Source organism: Juglans regia, chromosome 11 (genome assembly GCF_001411555.2).
Source record: "Juglans regia cultivar Chandler chromosome 11, Walnut 2.0, whole genome shotgun sequence".
NCBI classification, from domain to species: domain Eukaryota; kingdom Viridiplantae; phylum Streptophyta; class Magnoliopsida; order Fagales; family Juglandaceae; genus Juglans; species Juglans regia.
The window spans coordinates 28,451,647-28,463,319 of NC_049911.1; the positions used below are offsets into that span (position 1 = coordinate 28,451,647).

An 11,673-nucleotide genomic window follows, 5' to 3' on the forward strand; every position below is an offset into this window, starting at 1 on the left:
TGTGCGTTGGGGGGACCGGATGATACCAAGATTATTTCTAACCCTAAATGTGGCACAATTTCAGCTTCATAAAATGCCCCGAATGAGTTCAGATGGCCAACTCAAGAGCCACGCCCTTAGACAGTGTCGGACCTGATCTTCTGCACAAAACCTAGCTGCCTCCATGAACACGCTACTAGAAATTAAGACCATTGAGTTTGATGGGCAAGTACAACATTAAGCTTGGTCCTACGTAAAATATAAACAGCAGATGCAACTTCAAAATATTAGTCCGAATTGAAAGAATAATTAATATTTGTTAGAAATTCTAGATCTTCTGAATTGATGTTCCGCGAGACATCGCAACAGCTAGACATCGCTAGCTGTCCATGTGGATCCACGTAGTCCAGCAGAATGGATGATGAAGGGATGGGCGGATCATATAAATGAATTGGGCTTATGATGTAGAGGAGAAAAAACCCCCGGATCACTTATTTTAAAATCTTGCTTATTGGGCCGAAGTACTGGATGTTGGTTCAAGATTAACCACAACACGACTGGTCGTTGGATGAAAAAATCCTAAACAGCCCATCGGACCTTGGAAACGAAAATAGGAAAATCAACTTATCCTTGGCTTTTCTAACTTTTTCTTTTTCATGCAGTTGATTGTTTGAGCCTACAACATCTGTTTTTTACAGAGACTCCCCACCTTCAAGAAGGATCTTTTTTTTAAATAATGAAAAAATAAATTCGAACAAAAACTTGAGGGCTATGGATTCATTATCAATCACTTTACACGTCTTTCTCTATCTCACTTGAAGGGGTATATTTTCTTTTTTTAAGTAGCATCTAACAAAAAATGCATTGATTTTAGAAAAATTTTATTATCAAGTTAGTATGTAGAGTATACTTAATAAATTACTTACGTGATATAATTTGATTTGAAAAATATATTTAAAATTTTTAATCTCACAAATCAAATCTTATTATTTAAGTGATGTGGATGGTGTGTTTTATCCACCTGTTTGAGAATAAAATAACTGTTAATTTTACTATTCTTTTATATATAATATCAAAATAGTGAGAGACTGAGGGCTCGTTTGAATAATGAGATGAGATGAGATGAGTTTTGAATAATAGCGAAAACGGTTTGTGAATAATAATAAAATAGTTTGCATTGAAATGTTTTATGGTATTTTGGAAAAAGAAAGAAAAAAATTGAATAAAAATATTATAAAGTAAAAATATTGTTAGAATATACTTTTTTTAATATAATTTTTTTTATGATTTCAACAAATTGAATTGTTTTTTGTATTTTATTAAGAAATTTAAAAAAATTGTAACGATTAAATAAGAAAATTAAGGATTAATGAGATATTTGAGTGGTGAGTTGAGATGAGATAAAAATTGAAAATTAAATAAAATATAATTAGAATATTATTTTTATTTTGAGATTTGAAAAAGTTGAAGTGTTTATTGTATTTTATTTAGAAATTTAAAAAAATTATAATGATTAGATGAATTTAAATGCTTTCTAAATTCAAATGAGGCCTAACATTAAAAAATATTTATATTTATAATATTTAAATAATAAAATGGTATGAAATTAAATTAAATATTTATCTATCCAAACCAACCATGAGAGAAATCGAAAGGAATAACAAAGAGACAAAAGGTAAGTAAAAGTATGCGTGTGCGCGTCTCTCTCTCTCTCTCTCTATCTATATATATATATATATATATATATATATATATATTTATAGGTGACTCCCCACTAACTACTAACACGAGAATATGAATTTGTACTCCCGTAGCTAGTGGATCGATGTAGTGGAAAACGAATATATGCTGGAGGCATTGTTCCTAAACTTTAGTCACTTCGCATGCCATCCTAAATTCTAAAGGAAATGCTATGCATCTGCCCCACATCGGCACACACTTCACATAACTTTTTTTTTTTTTTTTGTTTTTTTTTTTTTACACTCAATAGGTTGAGTGTGTGCCGGTGTGGGGCAGATGCATATATTTTTCCAAATTCTAATACCTGGAAACAAAAACTCATGCTGCACTCTGATTTTTTGAGCATCGTATCTTAGCTCATATAAAGTGGTATAGAGTATTGATATTTGACTCATCAAATAAGTTTAATTTTTTAAATTTGATGAATTTATATTTAAAATCACTACATTAGATTCACTAAACACTAAAATCTAAAACTTTAAACTACAGCGTATTCTAATTTATCTTCAAATTTGAAGATTCAATATTCGCACTCTATAACTATTATTTTATTTATTTAAATTATTATTTTCTAATTTTGAGCCACAATATATTTAAGTTGGAAAATAATAATTTGAGTATCAAATTAAATTATTAATTAACATATAATTAGTGTAATTGTAAAATATGAAAAAATAAATAAATTAAAAATATTATTATTAAAAAAATAATATTATATTATTATTTTGATGAATCCAATAGCTAATCCAATGTGGAATTATGAATAGAGAGGTTTTTAATTTATGAAAAACATATACTTTTCATCAAAATTAAAAAATAAAAATGATGAATCCAATGCTAATACTCTCAATCACTTCCATCGTTTGGTCATTTATTGGTAACAATAGAATCGCACCTTTTTTAACAACGCACAACAAAACAGTGAACACTTTAGCATAGTCCACAAGCGAGCTTTCAAGTTGGGATTTGAGAATAATTTAGAAAGCAACTTCCGATTGAGATTTGAGATGATATGAGATGAGTTAAAATCACTTCTCAATTTAAATAAAGCATTTCCTTTCAATTTTAAGACGTATGATTGGCATTTTTTAGAACAAAGTCGTTGCTGGCCGGTCGGGCTAATAAACATAGAAGAGTAGCCCTCCAATCATTGATTGTCACGTAAGAAAATACACTATAAGAGAAATAGGTTTCCCCACACAGAAACACTTATAATCAAAAGCAACTCTATTGATTTTGCCAAGCGCACTTCATGTTTTCCTTTGCTCGTCTTCCTCGCTACCCCCGTCTTCCATTCCATCCCAACCCAAACAAAGATCTCGACTGCAAAAATAATCCCCGATGGCAACTCGAACGGCCAACACGGACTGCGATGGAATTCAACAGATAATAAAAACCTCAGAATATTGCTTTCAGGAAAGAGATACGATTTCTGTAAATCTGTACATAAAGCTCTATTTCTTCCCCTTTTCAGAGGAATTTCCCGATTTCTCGACATTTTTTTTTTTGCGAAAAAATCACTGGTTTTCAATTGGAGAAAGTTCAATCATATTTTCTTGGGTTTGACTGTAAATCAATTGGGTTTACAAAATTCAATTTGTATAAATCTTCGGCAGTGGATGGAGAGAAGCATCATATGACGTTCAAACTCCAGCGAAAAGCAAGTAAATAAATTTCATACCCAATTTCTAAAAAACACACAAGTAAATAAATTTCATATCCAATTTCTAAAAAACACATGAGTAAAGTAAACATAACAATAGAATTGGATTAGATTAACAAAAGAAAAAAGAAGATGATGATGATGGTCTCCCAACAAATTTCTCAATTTCTATTTTGATGGGTTGAAGTATTAGGGTCTATATTGGAAGTATGAAGGTTGGCAGTTTGTATCAAGGAAAATGATGATGGAAACATAGAAGACTTGCTGTGATGGAGAACACAGTGTGCATAAAAGGTGTTTGCTAAAATGTAGAAGATAAAATCACAAATTTATTGTATTGCTACGGGTTTTGAAAATGCCATCGATTATCTTCCCCTTCCAATATCACAAGTGTAGAAGCAAGACTTGGTCGTTCTCTTCCCCTTCCAATATCAGTCTCATCGATTATCTTTTTCTTTTGCAGATGATGTAAATACAAGTTCACAAAAAAGAAAATGAAGCAAAAACAGAATACGATTAGCCTCTGTGTCGCTAGAGGAGACGAAGGTGTGTGGGTTTCAACCGTTCATGCTATGCGAGAGGGGGTGCGGGCTACTGTGCAAAGGGGCAAATAGGGGGTGTGAAGGGTTTATACTAATCTACAAAAATCAGATATAGTGCAACACATGATAGCTTAGATAGAAAGCCTAGGTGTCAGCTAATTAGTGGTGGATTGTTCTTCTATATTTATTAGCCCGACCACTCCGCAAGTTTTCTTTTTTTAGTAAGAGTCATTTTATTCATCATTGCACATTAAACTTGATTTTTTATTTATTTTTTTCTTTATTCTTATTAAACGAATGCAATTTTTTTGCTGAATATTTATACATCACATATGTAATAAGAAAAAAATCAAATAAATAAATTATGTATAATATATGATGTAAATATATGAATAGAAATTTTCTTTAAAAAAAAAAATTTAGCTTAATGGACGTTGGAATCAGGTCCTTAATTATTTTGCAATATCTAATCCGATTCTATTGTCTGTTCTTTTGAAGAACCCTGGACGCCAAATTTTGCTATAATGATTGTTAAGAGTATTAGCATTCATCTATTTATATACATATGTATAATTACCTATTTTGTATAACTACTTTAACATTTAAGCAAAATTTTTATATTGACTTATGCATATTTGAGATAAAATAATAATAAAATATTATTTTATTATTATTAATTTTTTGCTAAAATCAATTTTTTATATATATTTTATAATTAGCATCCACTACATACATTTGATATTATTAATACAAATGTAATAATAAAAAATATAATTTTTTATATATTATATTAAAAATATAATAAAATGAAAAAATATATAATATATTATAATAATAAAATGAATGTGTATGTAAATGTTTGTTGTGTTGTTGAAGAAGGGAAAAAAAATAATTGTGAGAGAGAGGGAGGAGAGAGAAATAATAATTAAAATATATTTTATAAAGTAAATAATAATTATCTAAATTTAGATAAATACTATTCATAACTAGCTAAATATTTAGATACGTATAAATCAATATAAAAAATTTTAAAGTCATATTCTATAAATAGGACTTTATATATATATGTGTGTGTGTGTACAGAACAATGTGAATACTCTATGAAATTTCTTTGCTTTTCATTTTATCTTTCCAAAGATACCTTTTTCTTCGGATTAGAATTTTGACTTGGAGAACTTTTATTAAGGGTACATTTAGATAGTGAGAATATTCGAGAAATATTAAGAATGTTTATGAATAGTTATGAGTAGAGATTGAAATGAGTTTTTGGGTCCCATTGAGAGTATTTTGAATTGTTTGGATGTGTAAAGTATGTTAAGTTGTTGACTTTTGGATAGGTAGTTGAAAAATGTATGTGTCTCATAAATATTATAGTGATTTTATTTTTAGTAATAAATATTATAATGATTTTATTATAGTGATTTTTGAATATTAATAAATATTATAGTGATTTTATTTTATTTTTATATATAATAATGATAAATATTATAATGATTTTATTTTTAATTTATATATAATAGTGATAAATATTATAATGATTTTATTTTTATATATATAATAGTGATAAATATTATAGTAAAATTATTTTTTATTTATATATTATAGTGATTTTATTTTTTATTTATATATTATAGCGATTTTATTTTTTATTTATATATAATAGTAATAAATATTTTTTATTTATATATTATAGTGATTTTATTTTTTATTTATATATAATAATGATAAGTATTATAGAATATTTGTAAATAATTATGAATAGAAATTGAAGTTAGTTTGTGGATCTCATTGAAAATATTTTAAATTATTTAACATATAAAATATTTTTAAAAATATAAAAATACTTAAAAAATATCGAGAATATTTTACTATCCGAACATAGCCTAAGTCTTTTCCGTACATTAACACATAGAGAAGATAACCACCGCCTCCTATCGTACCAATCTTCAACCGGTTTGAACCAAACTCTCGGCAGCAACATCCATCATCTTGAACGAAAAAGAGCGGGGAAAGAAATGAGGAACTTAACTTGGGTTCTCCTCCATGTTTCTTTAGTTTTCCTCCTTTTCTCTGCATGCTCTTCTTCGTATAGCAGTGACCTCGAGGTGCTATTGAAGCTCAAGTCAGCCATGACTGGACCCAATGTTTCGGGACTGGTGGACTGGCCGGAGAACTCTTCTTCTCCAGCAGCCCATTGCTCCTTCTCCGGAGTTTCATGTGACCGTGACTCGCGTGTTGTTTCTCTTAATGTGTCTTGTATTCCTCTCTGCGGTTTCATTCCGCCGGAGATTGGGTTGCTGAACAAGCTGGTCAACCTAACCATCGCCGCTGACAATCTCACGGGGAGACTTCCGGTGGAGATAGCCAACCTTACGTCACTCAAGGTCCTCAACATCTCCAACAACCTCTTCATGGGGAACTTCCCAGGAGAATTCTTCCTCGGAATGACGGAGCTGGAGATTCTCGATACTTACAACAATAACTTCTCCGGAACGCTTCCAACGGAGCTCGCGAACTTGAAAAGGATCAAGCATCTTAGTCTCGGCGGCAACTTCTTTTCTGGTCCAATTCCGGATGTGTACTCCGAGATTCAGAGCCTTGAGTACTTGGGCTTGAACGGCAACTCACATACTGGCAAGTTTCCGGCGAGTCTCGATCGGTTAAGTAATCTCAAAGAAATGTACGTGGGGTACTTTAACGCTTTCGATGGAGGTATTCCGCCGGAGTTGGGATCGCTCAGCTCGCTTCAAGTCCTCGACATGGCGAGCTGTAACCTCACCGGCGAGATTCCAAAGAGTCTGAACCTTCTGAAGAACTTGCAGTTACTGTTTTTACAAATCAACCGCCTCACAGGTTATATACCTCCTGAATTGTCTGGTTTGGTTAGCTTGAGACAGCTGGATCTTTCGATCAATGAACTCGCTGGGGAGATCCCAGAAAGTTTCTCAACGCTTACAAATATCACGCTAATTAATCTGTTTAAAAACCACCTTCGTGGTCCAATCCCTGCGTATTTTGGTGACCTTCCAAATCTTGAGGTACTTCAGGTATGGGACAACAACTTCACGTTTGAACTCCCAAAGAACCTGGGCCAGAATGGAAAACTCAAACTCCTTGATGTAGCGACGAACCAACTCACCGGTCCGGTTCCTCTGGTTTTGTGTGCGGGAGGTAAGTTGAAGAATCTGATTTTGATGGAAAATTTCTTTTCTGGGGCAATTCCCATGGAGCTCGGCGACTGCAAGTCGTTAACAAAAATCCGAATCGAGAAAAACTTACTCAACGGGACGATCCCGGCTGGGATTTTTAACTTGCCCTCGGTAGAAGTAGTCGAAGTCAGCGATAACTACTTCTCCGGTGAGCTTCCCCCCAAAATCTCAGGGGACGCTATTGAAACTCTTGTACTTTCCAACAACAGAATTACTGGGAAAATGCCTCCTGCGATCGGGAATCTCAAAAACCTGCGAACTTTATCACTGGAAATGAATAGACTTTCAGGTGAGATTCCTAGTGAACTGTTTGGTTTGCCCAATTTGATAAATATCAACATCAGCGCGAACAACCACATTAGCGGCGAGATCCCAACTTCTATCGCCCGCTGTACTTCTCTTAGCTCCATCGATTTCAGCCGAAACAATCTCTTCGGAGAAATTCCAAAAGAGATTGCGAAGTTGATGCTGCTCAGCACTCTGAATCTTTCCCATAACCGGATCACCGGCTGCATACCAGAGGAAATGCGCGACATGAGCAGCCTCGTATCCTTGGACCTATCCAATAATGATTTGGTGGGGAGAGTTCCTAGTGGTTTTGTGATATACGATGACAGTTCATTCGCTGGAAACCCAAATCTGGGTCCCCAGAGCCATTTCTCTTGCCCATCTTCACCTGGTGAGGTTCAGAATTCGAGTCAAACCCACGGTAGGTTTTGTTCTCCGGTGCTCATTGCGTGCATTGCAGTGTTCGTCACTGCTCTGCTATTGGTACCGCCTCGAAGCAGACACAGCCACGTAAGCAAAGGCGGCACAGGGATCGTGGAGCGCGGGAAGGCAACGTCAGAACTCACTGACATCCGACGTGGCCTTATTGCTGGCAATGGTGGAACCCATGCTTAATGAAACCTTAATATCTCTGTTAAAACAAACAGTTGGGAACAAATGATCCAAGATCCAATAAATGAGAAGCATTTAATTTACATTTTTCTATCATGAAGGCCATTGTTTTTTTTTTTTTGTTTGTTAATTGCAAAATTAGTCTCTGGATTTTTATTTTTGTATTTCAAACTCTCAATTTGTTATTTTTTTCAAATTGATAACTACAAATTTAATGGAGGTACTTAATCGTAAGTTTCTTGAAAAGTTGAACACTGAGATAAAAAATGTGAAAAACTCAAATGCTGATTTTGCAATTAACCATTTTTCCTTAGAGCATTCCCATCTCATTCCTCATATCACTATTATCCCTCAATTATAGGAAAAAATTTAAGAAAAAGTTCAAAAACTCTCTCTCATCCTATTCCCTATTTTAGAATTTTGATTTAGGGAATGAATAGTAGTTTCTTAAATTATTTTTTATTAATATTTTATTTGAATAAATAAAATAAATTCTTTTTTCAATCAACTACATTTTCTCTTATACTCATATTTATTATACTTTTAAATAATATTTTTAAAAATAATTTAAATAATTACTAAAATATAAAAATAATAATTTTAAAAATATTATTAAACCCTTAAAAAAATAATTTAAATTTTTGTTTAAAACATTCACTATAATAATAGTTCAAAACATAAGAAAAAATATTAAGTAGTTAAGTTTAAAAATGGAAGTGAGAGAAAAAAATGATAAAGAAATAATCGAATAATATTATTTTAATAGAATAGAAAAATAATAGGGAATGAGATGTAGAATGTTTTTAAAAAATGAGTAAAATTTAGGATAAAATTATAGAAAGTGTCATTTTTAGCTAAAATTTAGGAAAAAATTTAAGAAATCGGATGTGAATGCTCTTAAGCACGCACTTCATTTATTTAAAAGACACCGTTAATCTTAATACAATACTTGAAAAGACAAAAGAAAACTAAAAAGGGCTATGGAACCATCAAATTGGTCCATACCTATCCCATGATTATTGGACGATTTAAAAGACGGATTGTCTTACCAACAATTTTGAACAATCAATCAAATAAATTGTCATGGTGTCTCCGTCAAAGATGGTGGTCAATTGTTTTGTACTGAATTTGCAATGGATAGAGGATTGTTGGGGTGGAGATTGGTTTTAGGAACTCATGAGTTCACTTGACTGTCGCTCGATAGTGGGCTCAGGCAAAACTCAATCCGTGAGTTCGATCGACTGTCGTGTGATAGTGGGCTCAAGCGAGACACAAACCCTAATATTCATTCGAGCCACGCTAGACACTTCGTTCGAGACAATATTCATTAGTTGTTTGCTCAAGGCTCGCTTGATACGCCGCTCAAGCAAATGACGTATTTTTTGTCAGATCAAGGTTTCCAACACTATTCCTATATATATGTGATAATTTTGACTTATTGTGTATAATTTTTAGCATAATTTTTAGAGTGAACAATAGTCAAACGAGTGCATATTATGTGAGAGAGCAAAAATCCTATAGAGAGTGAGTTGAGATAGAGTGATTGTAATCTATTTTGATCAATAAGATTTTTGTAACTCTATAGACGTAAGCAAGTTATCGAACCACGAATATTGTATGTCGTGTGCGCTTGATTGTGCTTGTTTACTTTAGTTGGCATTATTGATTGGCATCATTGATGGGTGTGTGTTTTGGCACAACAAGCTTGCCTTAAGATGTTGTGTGCTCATTTTCCCCAAATGCCTCTCTCAGGATTGGTTTTTTTAAGTATCGTACTTTGTAATTTCAAAATCTTGGCAAATTTGTATTCATGTAACATAAATACTACAGACAACTAGCGCGCACAACTATGGGGAATCGACTGTCACACATTAACCTATATACTAAAAAAAAAACAAACACAAAACACAGACGAAAAGGAATGAGGGAAATTTAAGGAAAGCGAAGGGAGATGGATATATAACTACTCTATCTCACCCACACACAGAAAGTGCGACCACGATTGCAATTTTTTCTTTGTGCATCCTCTTTCTCACTCCATTTGCAGTCTATCTTCATCTGTGATCTCTCTCTCTCTAAACTTCTCTTTCAATCTCTTGCTTTTGCTTCTATCTCCCATTAGCTTTATTCTCTTTATGCTTTTTATCGCCACTGACGATATGACTCTCTCCTTTTTTTGCATTGGTTTTGTCTTAGTTCCATTGCACTCGCTAATAAAAAAAATTCCGAGAGGATTTGTCTCTCTTTTATTTTCTTTTTTATACATTTGTTTTACACCCATTTGGATTTGGTCTCTAAATAAGAGTTTTTAGCCATGGAAGCTCAGAGATAGAGGTCTGAAAATGGGGGAAGGGGAAGACGGAGGGAAAATGAAAAAGATGGGGGAAAACTCAGACAAAAATAAAAAGGGAAGACTAACAAAAATATAAAACGGGATCATATTCTTTTTGTCACGTGAGACGTGCTTTCTGCACGATTCTCACCCTGGTTTCCTATAGAGTTTTTGTTCATGTAATATGAATGCAATTTCATACGAAACTCATGATGGAATTCGTATTATCATTGGGGAGATAACAAAATGTCAAGAAAAAACCTTGAATAGAATCAATAGATCCACATGAATGCATCGGAATATCTTGGGATTAGATATATTTTTCATCTGAAAAAATAATAAATTCTACTCTCCAAGGCTTAACAAACAGTAATACATGTCAAAATTGAATAATTGAGACAGCGAAAAGTAGATAACCCGAGGCTCACTACTTGCATGCCCAATTGAAACTGACTTTCTACCCAATGAAACTTAGGAAAAGTTGGTTTGAAGACTTACCCAATAGAATGAAACTCAATCTTAATCTTCGTAATTATTATTTTTTTTACTAATTATGCTGTGATTTTATGGAAAAAAATTTCTATTTATCATTCTTACGCCATAAACGTATTTTTATTTTTTATTTTTTTATTTTTATTTTTAACACGTGTGATATAAAAATGATGAATAAAAAAAACTCTAAATTAAAATGGTTGTAAGAACAAGTCCAAGATGGATTGTTGCATGGACGGGTTGGGGGGCTTTTGGTGGGTGGCAAGCGGGTTGAGATGATTTGGAAATGAGTTCAGGTCATTAGGAATAGATCTTTCTCTCCTTGAATATGAGACTTTTGAGAATACCTTATCCGAACATGGCTCCAATCCCAACCCGGAATAGTATGTTATTTCTAGGCCTGATTATTCAAGCGGCAATGATCTGACATGGCCCGTGTTTTATAATTTGTTTTTTTTTTCTTTGAAATTTAATAAAATATGCTGAATAACAAATCAGTTCAATTATTTTTTAAACAGAAATGTTAAACTCAGAGAAAGTTGGATTTCGAAAGTGTGTCTCGAAATTTTTTTTATTTAGTAATTAATGAAGTATTTTTTAATGATATTGTGAATTTTTTATTTTTTTAAATATTTATAATGATTAAAAAATATATAAAAAAAATAAATAAATAAATGTACTGTTCGGGACATTAGACATTTATTCGGTAGTTGTATAAATACTTTTTTTAAAAGATGAGTGAAAATTGATATTTGAACTGAAGGAGATTCGTAGCCCATACTCATATGGAAAATGATTAACCCACAATATTTTGTC

The 11,673-nt window shown here is 32.4% G+C and overlaps 1 protein-coding gene across 1 annotated transcript; it reads left to right on the forward strand.

Annotated features, from left to right (window-relative positions):
- Positions 1 to 5,833: 5,833 nt before the first annotated feature.
- Positions 5,834 to 8,126, forward strand: LOC108982113 (receptor protein kinase CLAVATA1-like). The gene has a single exon (XM_018953401.2). It carries the CDS (start codon positions 5,940 to 5,942, stop codon positions 8,034 to 8,036), a length of 2,097 nt encoding a protein of 698 aa, XP_018808946.2. The 5' UTR covers positions 5,834 to 5,939; the 3' UTR covers positions 8,037 to 8,126.
- The last annotated feature ends 3,547 nt before the right edge of the window (positions 8,127 to 11,673 follow it).